Source organism: Plasmopara halstedii (assembly GCF_900000015.1).
Source record: "Plasmopara halstedii genome assembly, contig: Scaffold_262, whole genome shotgun sequence".
NCBI lineage: Eukaryota > Oomycota > Peronosporomycetes > Peronosporales > Peronosporaceae > Plasmopara > Plasmopara halstedii.
Genome location: NW_020187183.1, coordinates 601,881 through 620,335, shown reverse-complemented (window position 1 = coordinate 620,335; position 18,455 = coordinate 601,881). Strand labels below are relative to the sequence as shown.

Below are 18,455 nucleotides of genomic sequence, written 5' to 3'. Positions count from 1 at the left end.
GGTTTCAGGTAAAAAGAGTGTGGGTCTCTGACAAATGCTGGTTTAACATATAATTGTATCTTCAGCATTACGATCTTAAATCTTTTGTATCAGAAATGTGATAGTCTGACATATGGGAGATAGGTTATGACTTCAGGTTTCTTAACTTGTTGTGCAACGAATAAGCCGACACATGTGATGGAGATAGCAGTCTTACTTTCAAAGTAGACGGCAACTACACACCATTCTGTCCTTATCAAGATCCAAAGTTCATAAAAAAATTGGGTGATGTGATACACAGTTCGAGTGCGACGCGAACGAGTTGATGCGATGGTGTCTTGAGAATATTATCGTGCACATCTAAGCGTGCTTTTTTAACCATACGCCTCATATCACTCGCGGCTTATTTGCTCTACGAGATGATTTTTACAGTAGTATATTCGTTTAGCTGATGGTTTTCCAATTTTATGACCTTTTCAGCATAAATGTTTAGATCAATGATTGAAGTCACTACAATCCATCTATCGCTGCTGGAGTTAATATGACTATGGCGATATTTTGGCATGACCGAATGTGCAGAGTCGCGATGTGAACTGCTGCAACAAGCCAAGAGCGAATTCAGCACTAAGTCTTGACGAAGAGTCAATTCACACATTTGGAAGCAAAGTGGTGCGGTATTGCCCTGATAAAAATAAAGATCAGTCAAAGATCTCTCCCTCACTTTACCGAAGCAAGTAATGGCACAAGCTTTAAGCCAGAACAGAGCCAAATTGTGACGAATTAATATCAAAAGCATAGGCTGACCCTTAGAACACCTGTAAGAAATGCTACCTAACACAAATCCCGGCTAGAAATTTGGCTGTGGTGATGAATTCTCGAGTGCCTGTCAATTGTGACATTGTAGGATTAAAGTGCATTCTTGAGTAAGCGTATAGAGGTTTGGTGGCCAAAACCATAATGAGGCGTTTGATACACCCAACGCTTCAAGTTTCTTCCGGAGAACCGAACAATTTTTGAGCCATCGAATCCGGGTTGACTTTGTACGCCCGCGAAGCAGGTAATGTGGCCAAAATCCAGCGATTTTTATATTCCTCAAAGCACAAATAACGCTTACAAAGTCTTATTAAACGGATGAGGCGTAGAGCTCGACAGAATACACATAAGGCGTGGATGCAGCTAACATAAATGTATTATTTGTATTTATACTGCTTACGCATAGGACGCGAGTGTGACGATATTGAAGCAAAGTTGTGGATCAACGGGAGACTATCTGGTATGGAATCAGGTCAAGTGTAGAAAACCGTCATTGCGATGATTCAAATTAGACTCGAATTCATTCGTTCTGGTACGTCAAAACTTGTCATCATTTTCCGGGCAATTCCTTACATGTCTGCGACGCGAAAGCGGCCAAATCTGCTCTTAAGTTACATCTCTTCTTATTGTGCTCAGCAGAATACCTTATGCAATGGTTATCATGAGACTGCATTGTGCTCAACAGATCTCAGCATGTCCACATACGCTAATGGAATGGAAGTCTGAGATTAGGAGCGACAGCAGAAGTCTTCAAACCGGCCTTCAGTTTTGCATCTTTGCGAGATAAAGACGTTTAGCTTAAGCAGAAGCCCTAGAGGTAGGAATCCGCGCTCTCGTTACATAGAAACTGGCAGATAAGTAAGAGAGAACCAAATTCAAAAATTTCCTCATCCGTGTGTTTATGCAACAAAACATTCCACAGGCCATGCTCAACAAACTGCTCCATCGCCCTTCTATCAAAAGTAAACGTTAAGGAATGGCAACACCACACATTTGCTACCCTCAAGGGAACACGAGGTGATTTCGCAATCAAATCCAAAACGCTCTCCCATTGTCTGCAGCAAATAAACCTCTCGAACATTTTATCATCATCGATACGGTATAAGGCCGTCTCTCAAATATGGCTAAATTTTCCTCACAATGAGAAGTGCGGCGCTCTAGCCGGAACGGCAAGCAAAAGCAGTTTATTGCGCATCAGATCTTGGCATACTCTGGCTACACACGGAACAAGACATAGTGGAATAGATCCCGGCCACTCCATACTTTTCTAACCGACTATGCTGTCGTTGACAAACGTAAGGAAATGAGGGATAATTTAGTTCGATTTTTAGTAGCCAATCATTGTACTGGATCTAACCGGTGACATATCTTTGTATCATACTACGGTGAATACTGAAAGATTAAACCTCATCGGTCATTTTTATTCGTCCAAACTTGTATTCCAATCGTAACCTCCATCGGAGGCTTAGTTGTCGATCAATTCCAAGCGGCATTTACTATGATGCATACGCATAATGTATTTATGGGAGTGTTATCTACAAAAGGTCAACAGTTCAATTGACCTAATTATAACAAACCTTTCAGCAAAAATAACCGGCAATGAATTGACGTACCCATAACTTAGTAACAAAATCTCAAGATTAATTATCATGCTATTTCAGACCTCCCCACCATGCGCTTGAAGAAAGGTTCACTACTAGGGTCGTCATCATCAATTGAGAATATTGGTCAAACCGTAATTGAGGGAGATCGCAACCTTCTTAGTCATATATGCTTAAAGTCTGACCAACATGGTCACACGCTGGATATTGTTCCTAGAAAAGCTGCTGCACTCCGTCGAAACCTCGTGGCAAGAGGTTCGACACAACAGCAAGTTGAGCATAAACATGATAAAGGAAGTCATAAATCTCAAGCTCCTCGATACCATCGAAAGCTCAAGATTTTTAAAATCGATCAACATCGACATGGACAATGTGCTGCAAAGGAAAATGCAGAAACAATTGTATCGGAACGACAAGAAGGATCAAACAACGAAGATGAATTTTGTTCAGAAAGAACTTCATACGCTCTGACTAGATCTGTAACTTGCACCACACACACAAAGTCTCCTACTATCCCACCTAAGGTAGTGACAAGATTCTTACGGAAAACTAGTATGCGTCAACATTGTGAAAATCAACAAGAAAACGATGACCTTGTTTCCTCGTTTCGCCAGATCGAAAAACTTCAGACAACCGTGCTGCCGCAGACTCGGGCCTCTGGAACATTCTTAGCCACGAAAGAAAATGCTCATCTGGATGCCCAAGGCGGTCCGATGGACCCAACACTGACTTTGCCATTGGCAAATCGATCAACGCGACTTGTTCATCGTGAACTTGTTATTACGAAAGATATTTTGATGCGGGAACAACTTGTTCGGCAGCTAAAACAAAAGGCAGCATTAATTGATTCGCTTGCGAATGACTTTGTGCGAGTTCAGGATAGGCTGAAACACGCTCAAGAAAAATTAGAATTGACTTCTGCAGTGTCATTCTCTTCGGATCTTATGGATACAGCAGCCGAAACAGCAGATTCTAAGTCTATAATCGCCGAGGCTGAAGTTAATGTTATCAGACTGAGAAATCAGGTTGCGACGTTAATCAAGCGATTGAACTACCACGTTCATCATATGGATATACTTATAACAGGCTTTCGACAGTCCACTGCTACCGTTATTGAAGGTATTTTAAAGTGGCGAAAGTCAAGCCATCGACGGCGTCACGTTAGCAACAGTCAGAGGTTAGTTCGCTTCTCTTGGCGGATACGGAAGACGACAAATTATCTTCTGCAGATTGATGAGGATGTACGATCATTGTTTCCATCTGTCGCACTAGAGTTGTTGCTAGGCCCGTCGGCAGTTTATAATCCTCTTATGTTGTCATGTACAATGCTCAAACAGTTGCAAAGTCCTTACGCTGGTAAAATATCTCTGATAGAAAACAATTGCAGCTCATGTGACCCGTTTTCGCCTGAAACGAGTAATGGTTGTCTTTTAAGTGCTGAAAATATTGCAGATTTACGAAAGACTCTGATCAGCTCTCCAATTACGCCAACTTTCGATCGGGATCGCTTACAGCAATGTCTTTCGGCAATTAATGACGAAAAGGATCTGGAAGCACTGGAAAAACAACGATTAAAGGAAGAACAAGAGCAAGTCCAAAGCGTGTATGATCCATTTACCACCATTAAATTCGCTGGAGGCGTCGAGCAGATTTTATCTGATGTGATAGCAACACAGTTGCCAACATCGCACTTACTTACTGAACAGCTTCGTACTCGACAGGAAGATACAAATCATGATAAAGGTATCCTTTTGACGACCGCCTCACCAGACGAAAAGTTTTTAGTTAACTGTGAGCGCTTGCGACTTTACATCACAAAACGGTCAACTCACTTTGAGTCTTCATCACGATTAGGTCAGAAAAACAAATTACAAGGAAATGTTGTGGTGCGTCTAAACAATGAAAAGCGCATCAGAAATTACTATGCGCGAAAGATCCAGCTACAGTACCTTGCACATCGACAACGACATGCGATTTTTAAAAATTTGGCTCAATTAGTCCGAAAAGTCCAAGCCAGTGTCATTGATATTCAGCGTGTTTTCCGTGGTTACCGTGCAAAATACGACTTCAAAAGTATGAAGTCGTTGTGGTGGGAGCACAAGCATCAAATAGCAGCTATTCGCACTATCACGAACGCATTTCGACGGCATCAACGACGTCTTCGTCACGGACAGTCGATGACATTAGAGTCGATTGCTCACGCTCGATATGTCAATATGATGACGATGAAACAAAACGAACTTGATTATCAAAGAACTGAACAATATCGTCGTGCGGGTGAGGAAAGACGTCGTCAACGACTGTTGCAGTTTCAGAAGGACCAGATGGAGCAGCGGAAATTGACAGCTGCTATTCGGCTGCAGGCGATGGTGCGTGCCCGTTTAGCTAAAAACCAAGCCCAAGTCTTACGACAGAAGAGAATCGCTCAAGTGAATGCTATAAGTGCTATAACAATTCAGGCAAGAATTCGCAAATATTTAAAAACACGGAAGATACGGCGACAACAGTGTCAGGAATTAGCACGTATCAACAAATCGGCAATAAGAATTCAGTCGATCTACCGAGGGTACAGTTTGCGATTGAGTCTACTACGCAAGTTTGATGACAAAAGTTGTCATACAAAGGCTTTAAATTCTGAAGGGGGTAGGAATGATAGCATCCACGACAAATCAAAGTCTCGTGTGGTGGTGGCTGCTGAAAAGAAGGTAATGCATAGTAAATGCTTACCACGAATAAGGACGTCATTATCTCGTCCGTCAATTGATAAAAACAATTTATCAGGCCGAAAACTGGAACGAAGTCGCGCTTTCAGAGAATCTATTTCACTTCCCCCGTTATATTGCCGTGACAAATCAATAATGCTATCACCAACTGAGACTAGTAGACGTCTCTCGATCGGAATGACACGCATTGAACTTAAATTGAAAGAGGCCGAGATAAGGGCCAATTTCGACTCGCCACCGTCCAGACGCAGCTCATTTATTGGAAGCACACGCCATATTACTTAAGGAACCTTTAAATTTAATTGGGGAATCTATATTGATTGAAATAGCTTTATGAAGTCTACAATGTAATGCATTGCTCTCAAACGAGAGCAGCAGTGATCATCACAGCAATGGCAGATGTAGCGAAAGTGACCATTTGAATGCTTGCTCCGCTATCTTCCGAGTCCATGTTTGAGTCGTCACCAACGGTGGTGGTGCCATTTCCAGATCCGCTTCCTGAATCTTCATAGGATGCGCTGCCAAACATCTCGGTAATCTCATTCACAACCTGTCCAACCATGCCTTGAGCTGAAGGTGGTATGGTCGTTGCGCTATCATTCTGTGCTACAACACTTTGTGTAGCAATGGCAGCAGTAATACAGATGGCAGCAAAGAATTTCATTCTTAAATAGTACTTGATGAGGAAGTTGAGGAAGGTGGTAAATGTGTTAATGAGACCTTATACTGCCATCTTGAAAGAGGAGAAGGCGATTAATCGAAACGGACGGTAGTAAGCAAAATGACATATTGCGACCGTTTTACAACGATTGTCCTGCTTGGAAACTGTTTGTGGAACGAAAGGCGACAGAAAAGCACAGAATTGTTTGCTTTCGGCCTTTTCTGAAACGCGAGACAATGATAGCAACGTATAAGTCGAGAATTTCGTGATAACTAATCGGCATAATAAATTTCAGAGTTAGTCATTCAGAGAAAGTGCCAGTGTAATTGGGCAAAGATTTTTCTTGAAAGTGTGAGGTACAACAGAAACGATGATAACGTATTCACAAAACAATGCGAAAAGAGTGAAAAAACGCACAATGTTTTTAGCGTGTCTGTAATGCTACTTTAAGAATGCAATAATGAATTTTATGTTCAGATGAGAGCTCCAATGACTAACGCTATTGACATTGAAGCATACAATTTCATCATATGAACACAGACAGCAGAGCTCGAGCCTGCGGTAGATTCTGAGGTGGCACTCTCGGCGTCGTAAGACCCAAAGTCGCTGTTGCTGAATTCGTTGCCAGACATATCATCGCTTACAAAATTAAGATCCTCCGAGCCGCTTGAAACGCTCATGGAATCGCCCACATCTACATCGTCGGAGCTGTTTGACGCGGCAGACCTGGACGCGGCAAAATCGAACGTGCCATTTTCTTCAGATCCAGTTACGTCCCAATCCATTGAAGTCTCACCAGCGTCTATGTTCGAACCCACAGACGACGTCCGCGTCATATTAGAGTCCGAGGTTGGTATTAAAGAAGTTGTCGAAGTTGATTCAGGTGCCGCTTCTGATAGCGAGGAACCATTTGATGATAAAATATTCGATGGCGAAGTAGCATTTGTCTGCGGTTGAGCGCTTGACTGCGATGAATCGTTTGGTTGCGCTGGCTCATTCGGCAGTCTAGATACATTTGATCGCGTTTGGTTCGTTTCATCTGCAGCCGTTGTAGCAATGGCAAGAAAGAGCAGAGATAGAAGCTTCATTATGTTTGTATTAGAATTTAGGGATCGATCAATAAGGAAGATAGTTGAGAAATGAAAGGTAGTAGATAAGCGAGCTCTCCATTCATACGATCAGCCGACACTTCGGCAGTTAGCGGAAACCGTCAATTTCTCAGGAAAGGCCACTAAATCGTGGCGCGGTGCTTGAGACACGCTCGGCGTTGCTTGCGCATGTCAAATATTATGGATTGGGTTGAGGACTACCTTTCACCTATGTTTGCCATCTTTACCGACTAAAAGTACTTTTTCTTGATGTTTACATTCTCACCTTTTGAAGTGACTCTTTGTAAAAGATACAGCAAAAAAATCGTTGTCCTCAAAGTTTATGAGCACCTAACTTTATGTACAAAAGCTAGCTCAATATTAACGACAATCGAGGGTCTTTATTTAAAATTCAAAAGAGAAAAGTTATTCCTAATTACTCTCAAATTAGCTTATATGATTGCACACGTCATAGATTTGTGACGTTGACGTCTGACAAGCGAAGCATGATATCACAAGAGTCGTGAAGAAGGCACGTCACCTTACCTATTTACGGCAAAAGCCAGCTTTAGTGAAGACTTCGCTACGTATGTATTTAAGAAGTGCAAAGTGCGACGATGGGCACTAGCCCTCACTTCCAGTTCCGCTGTCAACAGCTTGCTCATATCCCTAATTCTACTGTTATAGCTATTAAATCAATATTGAGATTAGAACAAACCTGGGCACCACTCGTTAATAATAATCGCGCCGCGCTGCACTACTTTGTCTTCTACCCTATGAAATGTACCGAGGGGAGTTTTGAACTCCCACGCTGTCGAGGTAAAGATAATAATTTCTCAGAAACGGTTATACATCTGTTGAACACACCGACCCAGAAATCTGCTTCAGATAAAAGTGATCACCTTGATCATCGAAAAGAACGGTGTAGAGTGTTACTTGGTACGGGCGATGGTAAGATTTCAACGGATATTGACTCTCTTCAAGGTTGCAACGAGGCATAATCTTGCGTACTTACTGATAGCAGCATATTTGGTACAATTGGATTAACTTCAAAGGGGTTCGACTATACGAATATCATACTAAGTGTAATCGGAAATGTTCTTAAGTACCGATATTTGGTATTCGTCACAATGGCGTCTGATCTCTCCCTGAGGCAGAAACAGTTACCATCTCCACAGAGGGTCTTCGAATATATACGGCTTGCTTTGACTCGGGCTGGACTTTTGCATTGAGTACGAATTGAAACACGTGCTACAGGCCAGGTTGAGGTGCTGAGAGTGTACACTCTACAGAGCGCTTAAGATGATGTACCTCAGCCAAGCTGAGGAAAAAGAGAGAGATGGCACATCTGTTGGACAGCTACGCGGTACTCGCAGATAAAAAATCGGTAGTAATACCGAAATATGTGCGCCTTGCGTGCACCCTTCGCCCTCGGCTGAAAAGTTTATAGGGTCGGGCTTCCGCGAAGACAGACGCCGAGCTCCTCGCGGGAATACGTCGAATCCCAGAAGGCGCAGGGGAGTGGTGTTCTGAATTCAAACTTCGTTCATGGAATTTGTGTCCAATAAATAGATCATCCTTTCCAGGAGTGACTTTTGCCAAGAGAGATGAGGCTCAAATTCCAGGGTTGGTATCTAGCTAATATCAACGTTTTGGGCGTTGTGAAGTCGCGGAAAGATCAGAAAGACTCAGGTTTGTCATGCAATTATGTACGACCGTTGATAATCAACACGGTAAACAGTGTAAGGAGGCAATGAAGATACCAAATACAGTTACGATATCGTTACATCTTGCAGCGACGACACTAAATAAAATATCAAGGCTTCTGTTGAAGAAACAAGTGACGTTTGAGGAATTTTGATGGCGTCGACGCAATCTTATTTTGGACGCAGATGCGAGATAGGAGCTCGTTGAGGTATGAAGAGGTAGGTAATCTACGAGCAATGGGTCAACTGGCCAGAAGCGACGACGAGTTGATCTCCAATTCCGATCGTAAAACGACTAACTCGGCTCAGAGATCAAGTCGACATCAAGCATAGATTTAGGATCACCATTTCATACTTTATTGAATGCATTGAAAGGAATGATAATATAAGAAAAAGTAGCACGTTGTACACGAAACAAGATAAAGCTCTATGTTCGCACACCGGGACTCGAACCCGGGTCTACTGGGCTCTTTTTGGGGCAATGGTGAAACAAAAGAGCCTCGGTGAAGGCGAAGCTGTGATTGTTTCCATGCACGATATGAGACTATCCAAAACTGACTGCAATATCATTTCTGAATGCTTTGAGCAGAGCTCGAAAGGCAGATGCCGCAGTGTGCCGGAGTCTCAGATGCGATTGGATATCGCGGTCTTCAGTGCTCATCTCTGATACAGCCAGAACGACTGCATGATATGCTCGCAGAGTTTATCTCCAGTATTGTGATAAAAAAGCTGTGGGCTGCTGTATCCTGTGTCAAGGCCGATGAAAGTGGAATCGACCTGGTGTTGCCATGTTAAGTGCCAGAGCCGCATTGTCAGACGACTACTGATCGCTAGTAAAAAGCAAGAACCTGAAAAGAAAAAAAGATGACTTTTATTTTATTTGAACACGACGTAACCGTTGATTCCGCACTTCCGAATGACGGGCGCAACTTGTGGAGCAGTAAAAGTCCACGGTAAAGTGACGAAAGGTAAAGGGAGCTACCGAGTAGTTCAAGGTGTTGTAAGCCACCTCCCGGTACCTTCAACAGAAATTCTTGCACAGTTGGAGCTGATATCTGCAAGAAGAAACGATATGGTGAAGTCGCCGAGCAATATATTTTAAACCTGAGAAAGCTGAGTTTATAAAGGGATCTGCCATTGGAGACACTCGCAGAGCACTGAGTGCGATGGGTGTGATAACTTCTTCCAAAGACACTCAAAATCCTTTTATTTTAGCTGAAGGAATATCACGATGTGATGACGACACCTCTATCTCGCGTATCTTACCTGATAAGGATAAGCGTACGGAAATCGACACGGTTTCAGAATCTTATATTCCGCCATACGGTAATGTCCCTTGCCAAGAAAACAGAGTAACATCGTTGACGCTTACTTCCAAGCGAAGCATGGTGAGAAAAAAGTCTTCGCACTTGATGTCGAAGTTCTGTGTCAGAAAGGATAATAGTAATCATTAAATTGTGCACGCTTTTATAATTATCAAGGAACTATAACGGTGCAACGCTAATTTTAAAAAGGTTGTGCTGCAAAACAGCAAGGATGGCTTTAATTTTGCTACGTAGTTGATGCATTACTTACTGCTAGTTGAGATAGCATTGTGGCAAATGTTCCGAGCAGGATAACGAGGAAAAGACAACTGTGTAATTAGTGCAGTTTCTTTTCTGAATTCCGTCATATGAGAGCAGGGTCTGCGAGTAGATCTGTCGAATATAAAGGCTATCTGCTAACGCCTCGACTTAGATCATTTTTGAGAAGTAGCTTGGCCTGACCAACCTTAAGCAAAATAATGGTTCAAAGTTTGCCGACCCTGACAAATCTGCTCTAAACGAAAGTCAAACCATGTGGGGGTGCGGTCTCAATACCGTGAAAGACAGCGTCATGTGTGAATTCATCGATATCGGACTGACCATTCACGCCGTCTGCAACGTTTTGATCACTGCAATAGGCTGCACTTTACTCCATGCATTTGCGAATAACCCCGAAAGCGTGATCGCGCGTTTGGGTCTCACTTGCTTAACCTGCTGAAAAGAATCACCATAGATAGGGCAAAAAGAAACGCGCGAGAAAATCCTTTGTCAAGTGCAGTGTCCACCTACTTGGCTTTAAATTGAGCTCTATGTTGTGCAGAGCCACGTCATCACTCAGTCACTCAAAGACTGGAAAAAGTCTTCGCCTATTATTACTTCGAGGTAAGATGTAAGTCGCGTTGGATTGATACGGTGGCGGAAACCTTTTTTTGCCCCTTTCCGACTGTGAGTTGTCGCGTGCCACAGTAGCTGTTATGGGGGTTTCACGTGCCGTTGTAGAAATTGCGTGGGCCACAAAAGTTGGTGTGTGTTACACAAGATGATGTGACCACATCGTGTTGTGGCTACACTTAAACAAAAAGTCAGTATGTGGCTGGAATAGGCAGTAGTTCTACATTTAACCAGGTTTTACTATATAGATAGGAACACTTTTATATTTAGATATAGGCAGCTTTGCCGCAAATAAAACCGAGAAACACAGTTTACGTTTAGAACGGACGAGTTGGTTAGTCTCGGGATAAGGTTGTTGTCACTCCTGGTGTAAGTTGATTGCGATCCGCTGCACTCATTCTGGTTCTAAGTATAGAACGAAGGTCACCCACCTTAACCAAGCCTCTCTAAGCGAAAGCGCCACGGTAACCCCGCTGCAATGATGACTTGCCCAAATCGAAAGATAATTTGTGCAGCTTGCAAGTCCAACAACACATGGGATGCGATGCTAGAATATTTGGGAAGCATAGAACTTTCAAACCAGATGCTTCTTTATCGAAGCGCGCGATTGTAAACCTGCACCGCTATGCCTTTTGACAACGATTATTAGCAATGGTATACAGGCTTCTCGGTGTGTATTGAGTGGTGCCTTGTAATAAGCGCCTCGGGACACGAGACAGTACGAGCTGACGCCTCGAAAAAAAAACATACATCATGGGAGCGCTACAGTTTGGTGGTCCAATAGTACAAACAAGAAATAACAGATATGCGTAGGTAATCTACGTGGAAAAAATTTAAATCTTTGCCGTACGCGGTGAGGCCTTTGGCTAGCATGCTGATTCCCGGCAGAGCGCTGGCAGTCTATCAGTATGGAATTTTTCTTAGATCACCTGAGAGACGCGTCCGGTGATGCCGGTTTTGAAGTCTATGCGCACTTTCGTCAGCGATATTGTTGATGCAGCGGGGCTGCCGTAGCTCCTTCGCTTAAAGAAATATCAGTTGAGGTCTGTGACCTTCGTTCTGTACTTAGAACCAGATCGAGTGTAGCGGATCGCAATCCGCTTTCCTCAAGAGTAACTACAACCTTAACACAAGGCTAATGAACTCTTCCGTCTAAACTCAACTGTATTTCTGGGCTTTTTACCTTCATTCTGTACTTAGAACCAGAACGAGTGTAGCGGATCGCAATCCACTTTCCTCAAGAGTAACTACAACCTTAATACAAGGCTAATGAACTCTTCCGTTTGAACTGTCAACTGTATTTCTGGGCTTTTTATCTACAGCAATCTACCGATATCTAAATCTATAGGTTTTACTATCTATTTTGTAAAACCTTATTAAATGTATAACTACTTGTTGTTTCAGCCACGTACTGATTCCTTATTTCAAAGTAGCCACACCATTCTGTGTTTATATTATTTTGTGTAACACACACCATTTTGTGTGACCCCCGTTACAGTTAACGCCGCAAGCTTTTCTACTACAAATAGATCACCAACCTACAGCGGGACAGCCACAGCTCTTTCGCTTAGAGGAATTTGGTTAAGGTCGGTGACCTTCTTTCTACACCAAAACCAGTACGAGTATAGCGGGTCGCGATCCACTTACTCCAAGAGGAGTTACAACTTTGACCCAAGGCTATACTTCGTATATTTCAGTTTTATTTGCGGCAAAGCCGCTTATATCAAAATCTATAGGTTTTCCGATCTATATAGTAAAACTTAATTAAATGTACGTACTGACTTCTTGTTTAAGAGTAGCCACACCATTTTGTGGTCACATTATCTTGTGTGACCCACATCCTTCATACCAGCACGTGAATCCTATTACATAACCGGTAGCCACTCTATCAGATAAAGATCCGCGCTCTAAAGTCTATTTTTGGCTTAGGTGCCTGGCACCCGATTAAATATGTCAACCACCGACCATCTACACTCAAATGGTCAGACAAAACGAATAAATGGTGTGATGGAGATTATTATGCACTTGCATAGATAGACCACGGCGCTGGACTCATTGAGATTGCGTTGAATATGGCATTACATGCCTCAACGAGATGACCCATCTTACGTTAATAATTTGGTTAGCCCCCGAAGGGTATTGATCTGGCCACAAAGTGGCTCTGGCTCTTTTACGGCAAGAGTTGTCGAATCTGATGATATCACCCAGACTACTTCTAATCGGAGCTCAAAATTGTATCGCAAATGAGATTCAGCGTCATGCGCAGGGTGGGCAACGCTTAGGCTGAGAGCTTGGGCAGCATATAACCTACCCGCCAATGGCAGAAACAGACGGAACACAAAGCTATTTGTTTTCAGGCGGATTATCTTTTTGCAGAAATCTTCCTACATGCAGCGCATGAGTATTTTCACAACTATGTTGCGGCTACGGTAGCAAATAAATGATTAAAATATTCTATGGATGTACCACACAGATTGCAAAGTACTATTGTGTTCTACTTAGGCTTACTGGAGCCATACTACGATTCTCGCTTCCATAAGCCCGTCAAATGTGGAGAGCTCTTCTGCAGAAGAAGCAACGATGCCCCTATAGCTGAAACACCCTCTGTTCCATGGCAGCGACGCGTGCAACTTGCTTGGGATGTCTTAAGCCAGGTAGTGCATCGCTGTATAAGAGTCAAATCCAAAACCAGGTTTACTTTAGTCACAGATAGATCTTGTGACGTCTGGAGATATTTGCCGTCCCATCAAAACAAGAGAGGTCGTGGGGCCTGACGCGCCTCTGCGAGCACTTGCCGGTGAGCAAGGGGTGACCACTGTCATGGAACATTCCACGTAGCGGTAGGACACTCATCCGAAAGCGAAAGTATCTCTACCACTGCCGTTCCAAGTGCAAACAGGTTCCTTGGAATGTGTTAACCTATGGGTTGAGAAACCTTCTCTGTGAGACGGCTTTGTCGCGGTCATTATTATTTTAGTGTAGACAGAAGGCTCAAACGCATAAGCACACACAGACTGAAGTACTATTCTAGGCTCATTGATTGCTCAGGGAACGGTCACTATCAGCAAGATCGTAAGAGAAAAGTAATGTGTGAACCTTAGTGAGGTTCTCATCTCAGTAGGGACGTGTATCGAGCAATTTCTGCAACCTTCCTATTTTACTGACAGAATGTGTTAGATACAGTACGTTTCATGTTTTTGAAAGAAGACGACCACGGCTCCTCCTCTGATACCAGCCGACCGTACCATCTCGGGAAGGTCATCATCCTGCTGCAATACCGTGAGCTTTTCCCTGAGCGATTGATTCATTTAGCATTGTAAGATCTTCTGTCGAAAGTGGGGAGGAGCTACTTACAATTCCCACACGTGCATCACCTGCGAATACGAAACAGTTATAAACGATTTTGTACACAGCCGAATTACCTATGTCGAGCCTCGGCGTCCCATGCACAAACCGACCCTTGCCACGGAGTGTTCTCAACATTCGACACAACACCCGCCCAATGTTCAGAAGGAAACGAATTGTCGATGGGATTTGCAACCTGAAAGGGAAACCACTGTAACTGTCTATAGTAGTTTCGGTAATTGGTCAGACAAAAAGTTGTAAGAGAAAATTATTTTTTTTGGGACATATTCCATCTTAATCTCTCCCGGACGGCCGCCAGGTTCATGACCACACGCGATGAGCTCGATTAGGCAGTAAAGACACTCCTGGTATCTGTTACTTGGGTCCGTTAACGGAGGCCCTGCACATTAGTATACTATTTATTGTGCGACGTTCAGCTGGTAGATCTGTTGCGTGTTAAGCTGTTGCTTCTACCTGGGAGGGGTCACATTTAGGGCTCTCATAACCTTTGTTATCTATCAAATTTTAAATTTTTCGCATTTGTCTTCAAATGGCACGAAGATTATGTCTCACTAAAAGGTCTGGCAAATCGAATGCTTTGAGAGTCGGTATAGCTTACACAAACTTCAGGTATTTTTTCAGCGCGGTTTTGGAGGTGGGGAGCGCATTCAAGCGTGCACTCCCCAAATGTTGGCTTAAATGTCCAAGCAAGCTGCATCCTCGAAGATAAAACAGATTTTCATTACGCGTGTCCTCAATTAACAAGATGAAGAAACTCGAAAGAAATATATTAGTTGTAAGTTAAGTATGAAGGTGCTCTCAACGGAGGTGGCGTACACCTTGCACATGTTAGGTCTTTATCTTACAAGTCCGTATTAATACGCTCAAATTCCTGGTCTTTCACCTCACTGAAGAGCTGATTTCGACAGGTTAGTTTATCAAAAATTGCTCTTGTTTCTTCACATGCAAATGTGTGCAATCCCTGCGCTACATTAGCGAGCAACATCAGCGCTCGAAAGCTTCTACGTGAGCGCTGTCAGCCCCCATTTTTACATGCCCGCTGGATTATCACCTGTACCTGGAGCGGCCGCAGTCGCTAGAATGTATACCCTCCTTGATCACCGTAATGCTGGCGCAGTAGCAAATTCATCGTAATTTAATGGCTTCCTTGGTGAAGAAGTCATGTCACCTAGAAATTTTCATTGCTTATGAAACCATTTTATTGAAGCAAGTAAATAGAAAAGCACGATATGGTCACCGAGGTGGATGGTATCAGCTCACATTTTTCTAAATGTCAATTGTTCTTCCTATTTCAATTCGACATGAGAACATTGCCGGGTTTTGCTTGCTTGTGAAATACATTTGCGCTATGCAACTCCTTTTCTGCCCCGCAAAGAATAAAGACTGAAGAAGCTTCGATTTGTAAGCAGCACCGTGGTCAGGGCAATCTTGTCAGCACGGACACATTTCACCAGTTATCTAGTAGCGCGCTCAGCCATACTCAACAGTTTATCAAGGCTTCGAAACTACGTTTGATTCCAGGCAATGAGGTTGAGGTGGCCTAATCAATCTTCACTTATTTCACCGCAGCTTTCATCTCAGTAAGAGTAGTCGTCCTGAATAGGAGAATAGTGTATAGTTTGCGCTAGTCACACCGCTCAACAGATCTCCGAAAAATTCTCACCTATACCCAACAATCATTTTTCTAAAATCCATTGTTTCAACTTCTTGCAGAATCCTCCAAAAGGTATTTTTGCTTTTGTAATCTGGCTGGGCATGAACAACACATATACCACGCCGGCAATAGCATACATAATCAATGTAATAAATTTCAGCGATATTTGAACACGCCACGAGGATGTGGCTACCCGCTAGCAAAGAAAAGCACAAAAAAATGTTATGGTACAACGTGTTTTGTCGGGTCATTGAGATGTGAATTTTCTTCTAATTGCAGACAAGTTCGGCATAAGTGATAAGTCAAAAAATTTGATTCGTCCATTGCACTATAAATCGAGCTATAATCTCCCAATCTTCATCAAAATGCAATTATATTACAAACATCGAGTGCTACAGCTAGCAATTCTGCTATTGGTTTCGACGTTACTGGTCTGCCCACTGATGCATGCTATTTTATGTGGGCCATTACTACGTTTTAATTTAAAATCGTATTGTACAACTCAAATTGTGACTTTAAATTTATTTGCCGCTTTCAACCTTTGCCTAATCAGAAAATTCGATAATGTTGCGTATAACTCGTTGCAAAGTCTGTCTCTTAGCGTTGGCTTCACGAAAATCGTGGGCTCTTTCTTCCTTTATTGAAGATCATGGGCTACATTGAGTGTTTAAAATTAACACAAATTCTACTTGCTGCTTCACAGCTATAACTTTTGTCGTCTTGATTCGATTGTATACAATTCTCTAGTGGGCTTCATCTGAGAAAATATTTTGGATAACCAGAACCTACGTCAGAAGTTCTCAGCTCAGCATCTAACGGATAACCGGCAAAAGCTATTTAGTACCTATCAACATAGACGATAAAAGTCAAACGCTTCCTGGATTGATTCACAAGCGTTCACCGCATGATTGAAGACGTTGGCCAGATGTTAAAAGGCGTTAGTGAGACGCCCCAATTGAAGTTTCAGCCAGCAGTTAATAAATATTTCTGTTCATCTTGCGGGTGGTAGCTTAGATTAATAATTGTTGGCACGACGGTCCTTCTCGAGCTTGCCCGGTCACATGTTTAGCTCGTCCTCTTGCAATTACAAAAGACAGTGTGTTTTGTCTTTACTCTTTAAGGTGGACGCAGTGTTGGAGGACTTGTAAATCGAAACCTCAGTGTTCGAGGCAGTTCTGTCCTGGTGAGTTCTGAGAATCGACAAATGTCGAGAGTTTTTGCACCTTTTGGTTTGGCTTTCAGACTATTTTCTTGGTTACAACAGCTGTCGGAACACTGATGCTGTCAATCAACGACCCTGTAATCGAGTCCTCGTTCTCTTTAAACGTAGTTGCTTTCTTTAGGCTAGGTTTCATTGCATTCGGCAACACGCAATTAAATCGGAATTTGATTTTTATCCTGTTGCGTGGCCTGTGTAGTTCCTTGACAAATCGTATGTTTTGACTATTAGAGAAGGAGACACGCGGTATGTAGATCTTCAGTACTGTGAAGCTCAAACGTACCATGATGCTGCTTATCGTAACAAAATGTGATTATTCCCAGCCGTTTATGGATTATCGCCTTTGGCGTGCTCATTGAGCTTCCATATCTCGCGCCCTCGCCAAGACATGTGTTTCGGATTAAACGCAACCCTCTCCAAACTTTAGGTAAATGCGAGATACTCGGTACATCGCCTTTAAATGAACACCCTATCCAAATACGACAAGTGATACCATTTTTATCTGAAAGGGTTATCCGACATTCACTTTATCATAGCTCTCTATCCTCTGACATAGCTTGTCATTCGAATTTCACACAGCAGGTCGGCCTTTGGCAACTCCGAATTTAGTTTTTTTGTTCTCGAGCTAGACTTAACATACAACGCACTCCTCATCTGGTATTTTTTTAAGTAAGCGAGTTCTCTATGCTTATATGTGAAACATTATTGGAGCTGTCCTGTGGATATGAAACGCTGGTAGAGAACATGGGATTGCCAAATAATAGTCAGAGCGATTTCTAGAGCGAATCCCGTAAAGTAGAAGCGATAGTGAGCTCTGGTCTTCAGATGAGTCAAGCTCTCACGACCATTACAAGTAAAAGGTCCAAGTCCTGTTGTCAATAAGGATAGTTCACCCTAGATAATGTGTGGCGATATCGAGGAGTCAGGGATACAGTGTGACGCGCGCACCGTGCAGAGTAGTGAAGCACCACGATTTTGTGCTGACAGATTATGTTGTCGTGACTAAAGTGAGCGAGGCATCTATCTGATGTGAGGTTCCCTACACTCTCTCATAGTCTCTTGTTAAACTTGACGCGTTATGCTGAGAAAGAGAGATACAACCGAGCTTTTCGGATTCGGAATTGGCTCTTAAAGTTGACCTGATCTATAAAACAATACAGTGCTTCGCAAGTAAATGACTATTTCCAAGAGTATATCTGCCGAAAAAACCTACTCTGGAAGTGGTCCGAAGACTGCCAAGCGCGCAAACGACGAGAAATAAAACAGTTGGGGCCGCATCCCAGACCCGTTTCTTCGATATATTTTTTGCATTCTCACATAGAGCTGAGGAATCCGGACATGCAAATTGACATAAAACGTAACAAAGGTGTACTGAGGGTATTGAATTAAACGAGCTTTTCGCCAAATGTGTCTTTCGCGCTGATATAAATCAGTTTCTATGGATTTTTGG

At 42.8% G+C, this 18,455-nt stretch overlaps 5 protein-coding genes across 5 annotated transcripts; 2 read left to right on the top strand and 3 right to left on the bottom strand.

The window, feature by feature from the left end:
* The first annotated feature begins 159 nt into the window (after nucleotides 1-159).
* On the top strand, nucleotides 160-2,194 carry PHALS_15029 (uncharacterized protein). Its single transcript, XM_036407321.1, has one exon. The coding sequence runs from the start codon at nucleotides 1,291-1,293 to the stop codon at nucleotides 1,516-1,518; it is 228 nt and encodes a 75-aa protein (XP_036263032.1). The 5' UTR covers nucleotides 160-1,290; the 3' UTR covers nucleotides 1,519-2,194.
* A 270-nt stretch (nucleotides 2,195-2,464) lies between these two features.
* On the top strand, nucleotides 2,465-5,401 carry PHALS_04580 (IQ motif, EF-hand binding site; the record flags this gene model as incomplete). Its single annotated transcript, XM_024722418.1, has 1 exon — nucleotides 2,465-5,401. One exon carries the CDS (start codon nucleotides 2,465-2,467, stop codon nucleotides 5,399-5,401), a length of 2,937 nt encoding a protein of 978 aa, XP_024573496.1.
* A 76-nt stretch (nucleotides 5,402-5,477) lies between these two features.
* Nucleotides 5,478-5,780, bottom strand: PHALS_04579 (uncharacterized protein; the record flags this gene model as incomplete). Its single annotated transcript, XM_024722417.1, has 1 exon — nucleotides 5,478-5,780. The coding sequence occupies one exon, from the start codon at nucleotides 5,778-5,780 to the stop codon at nucleotides 5,478-5,480; it is 303 nt and encodes a 100-aa protein (XP_024573495.1).
* A 470-nt stretch (nucleotides 5,781-6,250) lies between these two features.
* PHALS_04578 (uncharacterized protein) lies at nucleotides 6,251-6,865 on the bottom strand (the record flags this gene model as incomplete). The annotated part of the gene is made up of 1 exon (XM_024722416.1): nucleotides 6,251-6,865. One exon carries the CDS (start codon nucleotides 6,863-6,865, stop codon nucleotides 6,251-6,253), a length of 615 nt encoding a protein of 204 aa, XP_024573494.1.
* Nucleotides 6,866-14,973: 8,108 nt separating this feature from the next.
* Nucleotides 14,974-15,261, bottom strand: PHALS_04577 (uncharacterized protein; the record flags this gene model as incomplete). Its single annotated transcript, XM_024722414.1, has 2 exons — nucleotides 14,974-15,133; nucleotides 15,221-15,261. The coding sequence occupies 2 exons, from the start codon at nucleotides 15,259-15,261 to the stop codon at nucleotides 14,974-14,976; spliced, it is 201 nt and encodes a 66-aa protein (XP_024573493.1).
* Nucleotides 15,262-18,455: the final 3,194 nt, after the last annotated feature.